We start from the raw sequence: 16,109 nt of genomic DNA on the forward strand, positions 1-16,109 counted from the left end.
GCCCCCCATAGCCCCTATAGCCCCTATAGCCCCCATAGCCCCCTATAGCCCCTATAGCCCCTATAGCCCCTATAGCCCCCCATAGCCCCCATAGCCCCCTATAGCCCCCATAGCCCCTATAGCCCCCTATAGCCCCTATAGCCCCCTATAGCCCCCTATAGCCCCTATAGCCCCCATAGCCCCCTATAGCCCCCATAGCCCCTATAGCCCCCATAGCCCCCATAGCCCCTATAGCCCCTATAGCCCCCATAGCCCCTATAGCCCCCTATAGCCCCCTATAGCCCCTATAGCCCCCATAGCCCCTATAGCCCCTATAGCCCCCTATAGCCCCTATAGCCCCTATAGCCCCCATAGCCCCCCATAGCCCCTATAGCCCCCATAGCCCCCTATAGCCCCCATAGCCCCTATAGCCCCTATAGCCCCCTATAGCCCCCATAGCCCCCTATAGCCCCTATAGCCCCTATAGCCCCTATAGCCCCCATAGCCCCCATAGCCCCCTATAGCCCCTATAGCCCCTATAGCCCCTATGGCCCCCATAGCCCCCATAGCCCCCTATAGCCCCCATAGCCCCTATAGCCCCTATAGCCCCCCATAGCCCCCATAGCCCCCATAGCCCCCTATAGCCCCCCATAGCCCCCTATAGCCCCTATAGCCCCTATAGCCCCTATAGCCCCCCACCCCCAGCAGAGCTCCAGCTCGGCACCACCCAGGGACTTTATTGGAGCTGCTCACGGCCGCGGGGGCACTGGGTGACACTGGGTGACACTGGGGACACTGGGTGACACTGGGGGCACTGGGTGACACTGGGGGCACTGGGTGCCACTGGGGACACTGGAGGGCCCTGGGTGACACTGGGTGCTCCAGCTGCTGCCAGGTGATGCCAGGATTATACCACAGTGGTACTGGGTGCTGCTGGGTGACACTGGCTGACACCGGAGGGCACTGGGGCATCAGGGTGCCGCTGGGCGGTGCTGGGTGCTGCCGGGCTGCGGCTCAGAGGGTGGTGCTGGGTGTTGGGGCGTGGTGCTGCGGTGTGGTGGGTGCTGTGGGTGCTGTGGGTGCTGTGTTGCTGTGGGTGCTGTGTTGCTGTGGGTGCTGTGTTGCCGTGGGTGCTGTGGGTGCTGATGGTGCTGTGGGTGCTGTGGGTGCTGTGGGTGCTGTGGGTGCTGTGGGTGCTGTGGGTGCTGTGTTGCCGTGGGTGCTGTGGGTGCTGTGGGTGCTGTGTTGCCGTGGGTGCTGTGTTGCCGTGGGTGCTGGTGGTGCTGATGGTGCTGTGGGTGCCGTGGGTGCTGTGGGTGCCGTGGGTGCTGTGTTGCCGTGGGTGCCGTGGGTGCTCACAGCAGGATGCTCTCCTCGTAGAGCGCCAGGAGCAGCAGCACCCCCCAGCCCCCCAGCAGCCCGGCGCTCTGCAGCCCCAGCAGCACCCAGGGGCGCCGGGACCGCGCCGACACCATGGCTGGCACCTGCGGGGGGAGAGCGGGTCAGGGACGGCACCGCGTGGCACCACCCGTGACAGCAGATGTGACACGGCACACACGGCACACACGGCACACACGGCACACACGGCACACACGGCACACACGGCACGCAAAGCGCACGTGGCACAAACGCTGTTGCACGCTCAACACATGGCACGCACGGTGGCACGCACGGCGGCACGCACGGCACGGTGGCACACACGTGGCACGCACGGCGCACGCGCAGCACGTGGTACACACGCGGCACAGACCTGTCACCCGTGGCACACTCATGGCACACCCCCCAGCACCCCTGTGGCACCCCTGTGGCCCACTCCTGGCACCCCCCCCAGCACCCCCGTGACACCCGTGGCACGCCTGTGGCACACTCACAGCACACCCACATCACACTCCTGGCACCCCTATGACACCTGTGGCACACTCACAGCACGCACGCCCCTGCCCCGGCACCCGTGACACCCCCAGCACCCCTGTGGCACCCTCATGGCACACCCCCCCCCAGCACCCCCCCCCCCCACCCCCAGCACCCCCAGCACCCCTGTGGCACCCCCCCACCCCCCTGTGACACCCGTGGCACACCCGTGGCACACTCATGGCACACTCATGCCACACACACCCCTGCCCTGGCACCCCCGTGGCACCCCCACCCCCCAGCATCCCCCCACCCCCATGGCACCCTCATGGCACCCCCCTCCCCAGCACCCAACCCCCCACCCCCCCAGTACCCCCCTGGCACCCCCAGCACCCCCCCACCCCTGGCACCCCCCCAGCACCCCACCCCCTAACCCCCCCCCCACCCCCTGGCACAAAACCACCCCCCCAGCACCCCCCACCCCCAGCACCCCACCCCCTAAGCACCCCCACACCCCCCCGGCACCCCCACCCCCCCCCCAGCACCCAACCCCCCCAGCACCACAGCACCCTTCCACCCCCCCCAGCACCCCCCTGCCCCCCAGCACCCCCCAGCACCCCACCCCCTAAGCACCCCCCCACCCCTGGCACCCCCCCTGGCACCCCCACCCCCCCAGCACCCAACCCCCCCAGCACCACAGCACCCCCCAGCACCCTTCCACCCCCCCCAGCACCCCCACCCCCCCAGCACCCAACCCCCCCAGCACCACAGCACCCCCAGCACCCCCCCAGCACCCCCAGCACCCCCACCCCCCCAGCACCCAACCCCCCCAGCACCACAGCACCCCCCAGCACCCCCCCAGCACCCCCAGCACCCTTCCACCCCCCCACCCCCTGGCACCCCCACCCCCCCAGCACCACAGCACCCCCAGCACCCTTCCACCCCCCCCAGCACCCCCACCCCCCCAGCACCACAGCACCCCCAGCACCCTTCCACCCCCCCCAGCACCCAACCCCCCCAGCACCACAGCACCCCCCAGCACCACAGCACCCCCAGCACCCCCACCCCCCCAGCACCCAACCCCCCCAGCACCACAGCACCCCCCAGCACCCTTCCACCCCCCCCAGCACCCCCACCCCCCCAGCACCCAACCCCCCCAGCACCACAGCACCCCCCAGCACCCCCCCAGCACCCCCAGCACCCTTCCACCCCCCCACCCCCTGGCACCCCCACCCCCCCCAGCACCCCCCTGCCCCTGGCACCCCCGCACCCCCCCCCGCACCCACCACGTCGCAGAGGCCGAGGTGCAGCAGCAGCCCGGTGGCGGCGGCCCCCAGCCAGGTGCGGGCGGAGCGGGCGGTGCCCAGCGCCAACCCCGTGCAGAGCCCCGGGACCGCGGGCACGGAGCCGCCCAGCCGCAGCGCCAGCACCCGCCGCGCGCTCAGCCCCGCCTGCGCCAGCACCGCCGCGTCCCCTGCGGCACCGCCCCGCGTCACGGCCCGCGCCCCATAGCGCCCCATAGCGCCCCATAGCGCCCCATAGCGCCCCATAGCGCCCCATAGCGCCCATCCTGCCCCCCGCACCCATCCTGCACCCATAGTACCCCATAGCGCCCCATAGCGCCCCATAGCGCCCCCGGCACCCATCCTGCCCCCCGCACCCATCCTGCACCCATCCTGCACCCCATAGCGCCCCATAGCGCCCCATAGCGCCCCATAGCGCCCATCCTACCCCCCGCACCCATCCTGCACCCATCCTGCACCCCATAGCGCCCCATAGCGCCCCATAGCGCCCATCCTGCCCCCCGCACCCATCCTGCACCCATAGTACCCCATAGCGCCCCATAGCGCCCCATAGCGCCCATCCTGCCCCCCGCACCCATCCTGCACCCATCCTGCACCCCATAGCGCCCATCCTGCCCCCCGCACCCATCCTGCACCCATCCTGCACCCCATAGCGCCCCATAGCGCCCCATAGCGCCCCATAGCGCCCCATAGCTCCCCATAGCGCCCATCCTGCCCCCCGCACCCATCCTGCACCCATAGTACCCCATAGCGCCCCATAGCGCCCATCCTGCCCCCCGCACCCATCCTGCACCCATCCTGCACCCCATAGCGCCCCATAGCGCCCATCCTGCCCCCCGCACCCATCCTGCACCCATCCTGCACCCCATAGCGCCCCATAGCGCCCCATAGCGCCCATCCTGCCCCCCGCACCCATCCTGCACCCATCCTGCACCCCATAGCGCCCCATAGCGCCCCATAGCGCCCATCCTACCCCCCGCACCCATCCTGCACCCATCCTGCACCCCATAGCGCCCCATAGCGCCCCATAGCGCCCATCCTGCCCCCCGCACCCATCCTGCACCCATCCTGCACCCATCCTGCACCCCATAGCGCCCCATAGCGCCCCATAGCGCCCATCCTGCCCCCCGCACCCATCCTGCACCCATCCTGCACCCCATAGCGCCCCATAGCGCCCCATAGCGCCCATCCTGCCCCCCGCACCCATCCTGCACCCATCCTGCACCCATCCTGCACCCATCCTGCACCCATCCTGCACCCCATAGCGCCCCATAGCGCCCCATAGCGCCCATCCTGCCCCCCGCACCCATCCTGCACCCATCCTGCACCCATCCTGCACCCCATAGCGCCCCATAGCACCCCATAGCGCCCCCGGCACCCCATAGCGCCCCATAGCACCCCATAGCGCCCCCGGCACCCATCCTGCACCCCCGGCACCCATCCGGCACCCAGCACTCCCGGCACCCATCCTGCACCCGGCACCCATCCTGCACCCCGACACCCATATGCACCCCCCGGCACCCCATAGCACCTATATGCACCCCACAGCGCCCACCCAGCACTCCGGCACCCATCCAGCACCCCCGGCACCCATCCAGCACCCCCGGCACCCATATGCACCCCATAGCGCCCACCCAGCACCCATCCTGCACCCCGGCACCCCATAGCACTCATCCTGCACCCCCGGCACCCATCCTGCACCCTCAGCACCCGTCCGGCACCCCATAGCACTCATCCTGCACCCTCGGCACCCATCCTGCACACTCAGCACCCCATAGCACCCATCCTGCCCCCCGCACCCATCCTGCACCCCGGCATCCATCCTGCACCCGGCACCCCATAGCACCCATATGCACCCCACAGCGCCCATCCTGCACCCCGGCACCCCATAGCACCCACCCAGCACCCATCCTGCACCCCCCCGGCACCCATCCTGCACCCCGGCACCCACCCCATACTGGGCACCCCCCAGCCCCCCCCCCAGCACCCCATAGCGCCCACCCAGCACCCATCCTGCCCCCCCCAGCACCCCACAGCGCCCACCCAGCCCCGCCCCCAGCCCCGGCCCCGCCCCCAGCCCCGGCCCCGCCCCCAGCCCCGGCCCCGCCCCTCACCGAGCGCGTGGGGCAGCTCGTGGCAAAGCAGCGCCAGCGCCGTGGCCGCCCCGCTCCGCCAGGAGGCGCTAAAGGCGACGCCCAGCGCGAGCCCGTCCGCCAGGCTGTGGGCGGCGGCGCCCAACGTCAGCACGCACGGCAGCGCGAGGAGCCCTGCGGGAGGGGCCAGCTGGCACCCACGGGGGGCACGGACACGGGGGGACACGGGGGGACACGGGGGGGGACACGGGGGGGGCACGGACACGGGGGGACACGGGGGGACACGGCACCCACGGGGGGGCACGGACACGGGGGGACACGGGGGGACACGGGGGGACACGGATACGGGGGGACACGGGGGGACACGGGGGGACACACGGGGGGGACACGGCACCCACCTGCCACCCACGGGGGGGACACCAGCACCCACGGGGGACACGGGGGGGGACACGGCACCCACGGGGGGGCACGGACACGGGGGGACACGGGGGGGTATGGCACCCACGGGGGGGCACGGACACGGGGGGACACGGGGGGGGGGGACACGGCACCCAATTGCCGTGGGTGGACATGGGCACAGGGGACACACCGCACCCACGGGGAACACGAGGGGGGGGGACACACGGCACCCACCTGCCACCCACGGGGGGGACACCAGCACCCACGGGGGACACGGGGGGGGGACACGGGGGGACACGGGGCACCCATGGGGGGACACGGGGGGGGGGGCACGGGGGAGACACGGGGCACCCACGGGGGACATGGGGGATATGGGGGGGACACGGGGGGGACACGGCACCCACCTGCCACCCACGGGGGGGACACCAGCACCCACGGGGGACACGGGGGGGGGCACGGGGGGGACACGGGGCACCCACGGGGGGACACGGGGGGGGGGGCACGGGGGAGACACGGGGCACCCACGGGGGACATGGGGGATATGGGGGGGACACGGGGGGGACACGGCACCCACCTGCCACCCACGGGGGGGACACCAGCACCCACGGGTGGACACGGACACGGGGGGACACGGGGGGGGGGACACGGCACCCAATTGCCGTGGGGGGGCACAGGGGACACACCGCACCCACGGGGAACACGGGGGGGGGGGACATGGGGGGGACACAGCACCCACCTGCCACCCACGGGGGGGACACCAGCACCCACGGGGGACACGGGGGGGGGGCACGGGGGGGGGACCCGGCACCCACCTGCCACCCACTGCACCCACGGGGGACACGGGGCACGTGGGACCCACGGCACCCACGGGACACGCGCCGCCCCCACGGGACTCCCCGGCCCCCCCCCGCCCCCAGGAACCCCGCGCGCCCGCCGCCAGCCCGCGCACCGGCCCAGTGGCCTAATGGATAAGGCATCAGCCTCCGGAGCTGGGGATTGTGGGTTCGAGTCCCACCTGGGTCGGGTCCTCTTTTACCGGGGGGGGATTTGGGGTGCGGGGGGATTTGGGGTGCAGGCCGTACCCTTGTTCTGCGGCTCCCGCCGGCCCTGGTTGCTGTTGGCATCTTCCACCTTGCCCTGGAAATGGGGGGGTTGGGGGGGGGCTGCTGCCCCACGGACGGGCTGCTCTGCCCCACCCCCCCCCGTGCCCCATAACCTCCCACACCCCCCCGTGCCCCATAACCCCCCAGAACCCCCCCTCCCCACAGCCCCCCCGTGCCCCATAACCTCCCACACCCCCCCGTGCCCCACAACCCCCCCGTGCCCCACAGCCCCCCCCGTGCCCCATAACCCCCCCGCCCCCCAGCCCCCCCTTGCTGCCCCCCAGCCCCCCCCCCCCCCGTACCGGCTCCCCGCAGGCCCCCGCCTGCTGCTGCTGCTGCCCCACGGGGGGGTCACGGGGGGGGGGACAGTGGGGGTCGCAGTGGGGGTGACAGTCGGGGTCATCCTGGGGGTCATCCTGGGGGTCACACCGGGGGGGGGGTCACAGGGGGGGTCACCCTGGGGGTCACCCTGCACCCCACGGCCCATCAGCGCCACCCCACACCCCCCCATGACCCCCCCCCAAAAGCTGCCCCCCCAACGCCCCCCTCCCCCCACCCTGCTCCCCAGCCCCCCCAAACCTTTTCCCTTCCCCCCCACCCCCCAACCTGCCCGATGCCTCCCCCAAAGTGCCCCCCATGACCCCCCCCAACCCCCCGTGACCCCCCAGCCCCCCGTGACCCCCCGTGACCCCCCAGCCCCCCGTGACCCCCCAGCCCCCCCAGCCCCCCGTGACCCCCCCACCTCCTCCCGGGGGTGCAGCAGGATCCCCAGCAGCTTCTCCAGCAGGAAGGCGGCAAAGAGCCCCCCCAGCACCCCCAGGAGCTTCCAGGGCGCCGCCGGCTCCTCCCCCCCCCCTCTTCGTGGGTGGGGGACCCCTCCTCGTGGGACCCCTCCCCGTGGCTGTGCACCCCCAGGAGCTGCAGGGGGGGAGGGGAAAGAGGGAACAGGATGGGAGGGGGGGGGGGGCGCGCGTGCACATGTGTGCGCGTGCATGCCCGCAAGCCCCTGCACGCCCGTTTGCACGCGCAGAAACGCCTGCACGCGCGTCGCACGCGGGCCGCAAAACACGCCTGGGCGCCCGCGCCCGCGCGCGCTCGTGGATGCACGTACGTGCATCCACGAGCGCGCGCGGGCGCGGGCGCCCAGGCGCTTGCACGCGCGCGTGCCCCGCCTTTTTTGCACGCGTGGGTGCCCCCCCCCCCCCCACACCTGAGGCAGCAGATGCAGCAACGCGTCCCCGCTCAGCGCCCCGGCAGCGGTGCCCAGCAGCAACGGTTGCAGCCAACGCCGGGCGCGGTGACACGGGCGACACCATAACAGCGCCAGCGCCAGCAGCGGGCACAGGATCAGGCCGAGCGCCGCCGCCAAACCCACTGCGTACCCTGAGTGGGGGGGGGGGGGGGAACACACATGTCACGAGTGGGGGGGGTGGGTGGGGTGGACACGAGTGGGGGGGGTGGGTCCTTGCTCACTCTGGATGGTGCTGAGCTGCTCCGTGGCGCTGGCCGCTGTGGGGCCGGTGGTCGTGGGGCCGGTGGCCGTGGGGAGTTGGCGGTGAAGGCGGGGGGCGGCGGGGGGCGTGGGGGTGTGGGGGGGCCGTGGGGCGCAGGCCCCACTGAGCTGTTGCTGCAGCAGCGCGGGGCTCAGGCGCAGGAAATCGCCCCGGCTCAGCGCAGCCCCCCCGGGCAGCCCCAGCGCCTCCAGCAGCTCGGGGGGGGCCAGGCACAGCTGGGGGGGGGAGGGGGAGGGGGTGTCAGGGCTGGGCACCCTGACACCCCCCACCCACCCCCAAGCACCCTGACCCCCACCCCAGGGCAGGCTGGACACCCCCCCCCCCCCCCCAAGAAGTTCAGACCCCCCCCAAGAGCACCCTGACCCCCCCCCCCAGGGCACCCTGACCCCCCCCCCGGCACCCTGACCCCCCCCCCAGGGCACCCTGACCCCCCCCCCCAAAAAGTTCAGACCCCCACCCACAGCACCCCACCCCCCCCAGGGCACCCAGACACCTCCCCCCCCCAAAAAAAGTCCAGACTCTCCCCATGTGCACCCTGACCCCCCCCCATCAGGGCACCCTGACCCCCCCCAGGACCCCCAGACCCCCCCCCGCACCCCAACCCCCCCCAGCCCCCCAGCACCCCACTCACGGTGTCCCAGGGCCGGCTCTGGGGGGGCGGGGAGGGGGGCAGGGAGGGGGGAGGGGAGGGGGGCTGCTCCCCAGGGCTCAGCCCCAGCTGCTCCATCAGGGCGCTCAGCCCTGCCGGGGGTGTCAGTGCCCGACCCACAGCTCTGCCCCACGGCTCTGCCCCACGGCTCTGCCCCATGGCACCCTGACCCACAGCTCTGCCCCATGGCTCTGCCCCACGGCTCTGCCCCATGGCACCCTGACCCACAGCTCTGCCCCATGGCTCTGCCCCACGGCTCTGCCCCATGGCACCCTGACCCACAGCTCTGCCCCATGGCTCTGCCCCACAGCACCCTGACCCACAGCACCCTGACCCACAGCTCTGCCCCACGGCTCTGCCCCACAACTCCCCACCCCACAGCTCTACCCACAGCTCCCTGCCCCACACCAGCCCCAGCCCTCAGCCCCACATCCCCTCCCCTGCTGCCCCCAGCCCCCCACTCCCCCCCACCCCCAGCCCCCCCCGCCCCCCAGCCCCCCATGGCCCCCCATGGCCCCCCAGCCCCCATCTCCCCCCACCCCCCAGCCCCCCATGTCCCCCCGCCCCACCCCCATCTCCCCCCGGCCCCCCAGTCCCCCCCATGTCCCCCCATCCCCCCATGTCCCCCCATCTCTCGCCCCCCAGCCCCCATCTCCCCCCCCGCCCCCCAGCCCCCCCCTCACCCTCGGGGGGCAGCCCGTGGGCCCCGTGGCCGAAGCGGTGGAAGACGTAGTCGAGGAAGAAGCCGGGGGGGGGCGGGGGGCGCAGGCAGCGGCCGCGCAGCACCAGGGCACCCAGCGCGCCCAGCACCCGCCCGGCCCCCACCCGCGGGGACGCCGCCGCGCCGGCCGCCAGCACCTCCGCCGCGTCCACGCAGGGCTGCGACACGCCGACGCCGCGCTGTGACACGCCGCCATCGGCAACCTCCCCCCCCCACCCCCCGCCGTGGCACGCGCACGTGGCCGGGTAACGGCAGCCGTGGCGCGTGTCACCAGCACGGGGCACACGCGTGTGCAAGGGCGCCGGCGCCACGCGTCACCTCCCTGGGCCACGTGCGGCTGCGCACCGGTGGCCGCGCCACGTGTCACGCGGGGCACGCGCGTGTGTGACGGCACCTGCGCCACGTGTGCCGCGTGTCCCCCACGCCCCGGGGCCACGTGTCGGTGCACTGGCGGCCGCGTGACGCGTCCCCTCCCTGTGCCGCACGGTCGCGCGATGGCACCCGTGCCACGTGTCACCGGCCTGGGGCACACGTGTGTGCGATGGCACCTGTGCCGCGTGTCCCCTCCCGGCACCGGTGGCCGTGCCGCGTGTCCCTTCCCCACGCCCTAAGGCACACCCGTGTGCCGCGGCGCCTTTGCCACGCGTCCCCTCCCCGTGCCGCGGGGCACGCGCGTGTGCGATGGCACCAGCGCCGCGTGTCCTCTCCCTGCCTGCCGCGTCCCCCCCCGCGTCCCCTCACCTGGCGGCTGTCGGTGCCGCGGTAGTTGTGTTGCACGGCCGCCAGCAGCTCCCCCACCTCCCGCAGCCCAGGGCCGCTGCCGGTGCCGTTACCGGTGCCGTTACCGGTGAAGGCGCGGTGCAGCGCCCGGACGCGCGCGGCCCAGGGCCCCGTGTCGGCGTCGGCGTCGCGGCAGGCGCCGGGGGGGTCCCGCAGGGTGACCAGGATGGCGGCGCCCAACCACGGCACCTCGGCGGCCTCCAGCTGGGCTGCGGCACCCGACTTCCCCGCCAGCGCCAGGACGGCGTCCGCCGAGAGGCACTGCGGGGGGAGGGGGGGTCAGGGTGCCGGGAGCAGCGGGGTTGGCGCCTGCACCCCCCAAAGTCCCGGCGCCGCGGCACCCTGGGGCGAAGGGGCCCGATCCAGACCCAAGGGCACGGGGGGGGGGGGGGGCACGCGCAGCCGGCACGGCACCGGCACGGTGGGGGTCAGCACCGGGCACCCAGGCTGTGGGGCACCCGGGGGGGGGGGGGCAACGAGTCCCCGTGCCGTGCCGGCAGTGCCGTGCCGTGCAACGCTGCATGGTGCCGTACTGCGCCGTGCCGTGTCGCACGGTGCTGTGCAATGCTGCGCGGTGCTGTGCCGTGCCATACACCTCAGTGCGGCGCCGTGCCGTGCCACACACTGCCGCGCGGTGCCGGCGAGCTGGAGTTTGACCCCCGCCGCCCGCCCTGCCTCCCTTTCCACACGGCCCGGCGTCGCCGGCGCGGGCGCTTACCTTTCCACACGGCCCGGCGCGGCACTGCGCACGGCCGGCGGCGATGCCCACGAGGGACTCCACCGCGCCGCGGGGCAGGGAGCCGCTTCCCGACGACAGCAGGGCCTCGAGCGCCGACACCGGCTCAGCGGCGCCGGGGGGGTCCCGGCCGGTCGCCCCCAGACCCAGGAGCAGCAGGAGCAGCAGCGGGGTCATGGCGCGGGGGGTGGCCGTGGCACGGAGCGCCGGTGGGCCGCGGTGCCGTCGGCCCGGGGGTTGCCAGCCGGTGCCGGTGTGCCGTGGGGCGCCGGGGCTGTAAAAGCGCCTGGGGCCGTGGCGGTGATTGGCTCCGGGCGAGATTGCCCCGGGTTAACCATTCCTCAGGGCCCGGCACGGCGCCTGCGCCAGCACCCGGCACCGGCACCCCCCGCCCTCGCCTGCCCCTTTGGGTGCCAGGGTCCCCCCCAGGCACCAACCTCGCCGCCGGCACCCGGCCCGGCTGCACCGCGCCCCAGGCAGGGACCGTGACCCGCACCGGGGCCGTGCCGAGCGGCTCGTCGCCGCAGAGCGCGGTGTCCTCGGCGCAGTGGGGCCAGAGGTGCTGGTGGGCTGCGCCAGCCGGCTCGCCGCAACCGGCACCGCGGCGCCAACGGGAAGGGAGGGAGTCAGCCCTGCTGTGGCCCTGCCGCGGCCTTGCCGGGGGCTGCCGGCCGGCAAAGGCACACGGTGACTGTCGGGCCGCCCCGCCATGGCCCCGGCCGTGCCCTGCAGCACCGCGGCGCTGCCCCACGGACATTGGTGCATCAGCGCCGACGGCGGCTCCGAGCGGCACCATGCGGCACCACGCGGCACACTGCAGCTCAGCTCAGCGTGGCACGGCACGGCCTGCCTGTCCCTGCCTGTCCCTGCCTGTCCCTGCCCGTCCCTGCCCGCAGGCAAGGAGACGGCCCTCGCCATGCACCCACCCCGCGTGCCGGTACGCGCCACAGTGCCGCGATCGCCGTGACCTCTCCCCACACCCAAAGTGCTGGCGGTGCCCGCCCTGCCCCGGTACCCCGGTGCCACCGGCGGTTTTTGGACGAGGCATCGACCTCCGGCGCTGGGGCCGGCGGGTTTTGCCGCACGGGTGGGATGGTGACGCCCCTCCGGCGACGCCGGCACCGCCGCGGCCACTTCGGGGCATCTCGGGGCTGTGGGGCAGCCCCGTCCCTCCCGCTTTGCCCGGTAAGACCCCGCCTAAACCAGCGCCCGGCCGAGGTGTCCGGCACCGATCGCTTCTCTGGTGAGGACGGGGGCAGCCGTGCCGGGCCGTGCCATGCCGTGCCGTGCCAGGCCGGGGAAGGGCCCCCGCGGCACCCGGCTTTGATGTCCCGGCAATCACGCCGTGTCGTTAAGGGTAATAAAAGAATAAAACCTCCCGCACGGGGCTCCGGCTATCGCGGCGCGGCATCGGCCGGGGGGAGTTAATGTTTGATGGCGCCGGGAGCTGCCCAGAGCTCGGGCTGATCCCAGCCCAGGCGGGACGGGGGCGCCGGGTGCCACCTCCCACGGTGAAGGGCGAGCTGCGTCCCTGCGGCGATGGGGAATCCACCACGGGCTGTCCTCCGAGGGCAGCTCTGACTCCCTGCGGCCGGGCCTAAGTCCCTTAAGCCAGGTCTGAATCTCCTAAGCCAGGTCTGAAAACCCTCGAGCCAGCTCCGAATCCTTTAAGCTAGGTCTGAATCCCTTCAGCTAGGTCTGAATCTCCTAAACCAGGTCCAAGTCCCTTAAGCCAGGTCTGAATCTCCTAAACCAGGTCTAAATCCCTCAAGCCAGGTCTGAATCCTTTAAGACAGGGCCAAGTCTGAATCCCTTAAACCAGGCCTAATCTCTCAAGCCAGGTGTAAATCCCTCAAACCAGGTCCGAATCCCTCGAGCCAGGTCTAAATCTCCTAAGCCAGGCCTGAATCCCTCACACCAGGCCTGAATCTCCTAAGCCAGGTCTAAATCTCGTAAACCAGCTCTGAATCCCTCAAGCCAGAGCCAGGCCTGAATCATCACTTAAGCCAGGCCTAAACCTCTCCAGCCAAGTCTAAATCCCTTAAACCACATCTAAATCTCCTGAACCAGGTCTAAATCCCTCAAGCCAGGTCTAACCCCCTCCTTCCAGCCCAGGAATTTGCTCCTCCCTGCCCCGAACCCGTCCCCTCGGCAGCGCCGTGCCGCAGAGCTCCGAGCGCGGCGGGGTGCCAGGGACGGACGGACGGACGCGGGACGGCGCGACACCCTCCCGGAAGGCCGGCTGGCCTCGGCGCAAGTCCCGGTGCCGGGCAGCCGCCGCGAACCCAGCGCTGGCTTCACGGGGGTTGGTTTGTTTCTTTGCGCGGTGCCGCGGCAAAACGTTTTGGGGATTTTTCTCTCTTTATTTTTGGGGCTTTTTTCTTTTTTTTTTTTAACTCTGTGATTTTTCCGGAGCGGAAAATACCGGAAATTTCAGAAATCGCGTTATTTCGTGACGCGTCGTGCCGGAGCTCACCAGCCGGCAGCGGAGCTCGAAGCGCGATCCGGCCTTAAACCACCGACCGGCTTGGCGTCTGCCGAATCCGGGAGCCCCGGGGGGACGCGGAGCCGGGCGCAAAAATCCCATTTTGGGGGGAACCGGAAGGATTCGCCAGCGGTTACAACAGAAGAAACACCGTGACATCATCCTGACGTCATCTCGACGCCGGAAACCCTCGGGGACACCGACGGCTTTGCCGGGAGCTTCTTCCTTTGCCGCGGGGGGAGCGAGGCGGCGCCGGCGCTTGGCGGCTCCGCGCGGTGGTGGGGGCCGGCGGGTTGGGAACCTCTCGCCCGGCCGACGCCGCCGGCCTGGCCCAGCCCAGCCGTTATCGGCCGGTTTATGGCGGCCGCTGCTGCGTCACCGCGCCCCTTGCCCCGGCAGAGAGGTCGGGTAAGGACAGCGGCCGCCTCCTCCTCCTCCTCTTCTCCTTCTTCTTCCTCCTCTGCCTTTTATTCTTCCTCCTTCTCTTCCTCTTCTTCTTCCTCCTCTTCCTCCTCCATTCCCAGCCCCCCCCCCCGACCCCCAGGGGCGGACGGGAAAAAAAAACCAACCCCAAATCCCCAAAAAAAGCAGCTTTTCCTCTCAAACCCCGATTTTTTCCCGCCAAAACCCGCCAGCTTTTCCCGCCAAAGCCCGCCGTCCTTCCCGCCAAACCCAGCGGCGCGCTTTTCCCTCCCGAAGCCTTAGCCCCGCCCCCTCAGCGATCGCTCCGCCCCCTCCCGCCCCCGCCCCGCCCCCGCCAGGCGCGACCAGCCGAGCGCCGAGTCACGGAGCCGCCGCCATTTTGCGGAAGCGCGGGGCCGGGCACCGGGCACGGAGCGGAGGGGGGGTGAGGGGGGCAGGGAGGGAGCCCAGACCCCTCCGCGATGTTTCACGGTATCTCGGGCCCGCCCGGGATGGGAGGTGAGACCGGCGGGGCCAGGCCTGGGCGTACCGGGGCGGGGGGGGCGCACACCGGGGCTACCGGGAGGCTCTGGGTGTGCCCCACCCCCACTAACGCGGCCCCCCCCCCCCCTTTTCAGCCCCCGGGGCCAGACCGGAGCTGTACGAGGTGAGTCCGTGTGTCCCCCCCATCCCCGGTACCGACCCCCCGGTACCGACCCCCCGGTACCGACCCCCCGGTACCGACCCCCCGGTACCGAACCCCCCCCGGTACCGACCCCCCCCCCCCGTGTCCCGGCAGGAGGTGAAGCTCTACAAGACCGCCCGGGAGAGGGAGAAGTGAGTCCGGTCCCACCGTACCCCCCCCCCCCCCCCCCCCATCGCGGGGGTCCCGGGGGTCCCCAACCCCCGTGTGCCCCCCCCGGTGTCAGGTACGACAACATGGCGGAGCTCTTCGCGGTGGTGAAGACGCTGCAGGCGCTGGAGAAAGCGTACATCAAGGACTGCGTCTCCCCCAACGAGTGAGTGCAGGAGCGGGCCCCGAACCGGGAACCGGCACCACCGGGACCCCCCCAAACCGGGCCCCCCCCCCTCCGGTGCGCGGCGGTTTCCCCGGTGAGCCCTGCGCGCCCCCAGGTACACGGCGGCCTGTTCCCGGCTCCTCGTTCAGTTCAAAGCCGCCCTCAAACAAGTGCAGGGAGCGGAGATCAGCTCCATCGACGAGTTCTGCCGAAAATTTCGGGTGAGCCGACGGGGCCGGGGGTGACGCCGGTGACGCCGGTTGCGCCGCTGACGGGCCCGGTGCGGGGGGGGGGGGGGCGGTTTTGCCGCAGCTCGACTGCCCGTTGGCCATGGAGAGGATCAAGGAGGATCGGCCCATCACCATCAAGGACGATAAGGGAAACCTCAACCGGTGCATCGCCGATATCGTCTCCGTACGGTGCCGGGGAAGCGCCGGATTTCGGTTACGGTGAGGTGGGGGGGCGGGGGCGGCGGGAAGGGTCGCGGTCGAGCCGAACGTTCCCTCTCTCGTAGCTCTTCATCACGGTGATGGACAAGCTGCGCTTGGAGATCCGAGCTATGGACGAGGTAATTTAACCGTCGCGGCGCCGGGAAGGGCGGGTTGGTAACGCCGGGCGGCGGGAGGGCTCAGCGCCGATCCTTCTCTGGCCAGATCCAGCCGGATCTGCGGGAGCTGATGGAGACGATGAACCGGATGAGCCACCTCCCCCCCGACTTCGAGGGCAGGCAGAAAGTCAACCAGTGGTGAGTGCCGGCGTGCCGGCGGCGGTGCCGGCGGCGGTTTTTGGCTGAGGCGGCCCCGTTTGCCTTTTGCCAGGCTGCAGACGCTCAGCGCGATGTCGGCGTCGGACGAGCTGGACGATTCCCAGGTTCGGCAAATGCTGTTCGACCTGGAATCCGCCTACAACGCCTTCAACCGCTTCCTCCACGCCTGAGCTGGCCCGGCACGCGCCGCCACCGCCGGTCCCTCCCCTTCCCAACCTCCCGGTCCCCTTCCTGGTGCTCAGAGGAAACCGGGGACAATAAATCACCGTGCCGGTGACGCCGGGACCCAAAAAAACCAGCAGCCGCGT

The 16,109-nt window shown here is 72.0% G+C and overlaps 2 protein-coding genes and 1 non-coding gene across 4 annotated transcripts; 2 read left to right on the top strand and 1 right to left on the bottom strand.

Moving 5' to 3' along the window:
* Positions 1-706: 706 nt before the first annotated feature.
* On the bottom strand, positions 707-11,306 carry SLC39A4 (solute carrier family 39 member 4). The gene is made up of 13 exons (XM_054818587.1): positions 11,112-11,306; positions 10,355-10,654; positions 9,576-9,816; positions 8,875-8,984; positions 8,358-8,458; positions 8,203-8,238; positions 7,940-8,112; positions 7,472-7,647; positions 7,032-7,145; positions 6,709-6,763; positions 5,249-5,401; positions 3,117-3,304; positions 707-1,463 (listed from the first exon to the last, which is right to left on the bottom strand). The coding sequence occupies exons 1-13, from the start codon at positions 11,304-11,306 to the stop codon at positions 1,335-1,337; spliced, it is 1,971 nt and encodes a 656-aa protein (XP_054674562.1). The 3' UTR covers positions 707-1,334.
* On the top strand, positions 6,577-6,649 carry TRNAR-CCG (transfer RNA arginine (anticodon CCG)). The gene has a single exon. It is a non-coding gene; the product is annotated as a tRNA-Arg (tRNA).
* A 3,105-nt stretch (positions 11,307-14,411) lies between the features above and the next one.
* Positions 14,412-16,106, top strand: VPS28 (VPS28 subunit of ESCRT-I). Of its 2 annotated transcripts, XM_054817973.1 has the most exons (9): positions 14,414-14,535; positions 14,655-14,683; positions 14,816-14,853; positions 14,946-15,035; positions 15,151-15,256; positions 15,348-15,449; positions 15,550-15,603; positions 15,689-15,780; positions 15,854-16,106. In XM_054817973.1, exons 1-9 carry the CDS (start codon positions 14,499-14,501, stop codon positions 15,969-15,971), a joined length of 666 nt encoding a protein of 221 aa, XP_054673948.1. In that variant the 5' UTR covers positions 14,414-14,498; the 3' UTR covers positions 15,972-16,106. The 2 variants fall into 2 exon arrangements, with proteins under 2 accessions (XP_054673950.1, XP_054673948.1); XM_054817975.1 differs by lacking the exon at positions 15,348-15,449 and having other exon boundaries at positions 14,412-14,535.
* The last annotated feature ends 3 nt before the right edge of the window (positions 16,107-16,109 follow it).

The sequence above is a fragment of the Grus americana genome, chromosome 2, assembly GCF_028858705.1.
Source record: "Grus americana isolate bGruAme1 chromosome 2, bGruAme1.mat, whole genome shotgun sequence".
Classification (NCBI taxonomy): Eukaryota; Metazoa; Chordata; class Aves; order Gruiformes; family Gruidae; genus Grus; species Grus americana.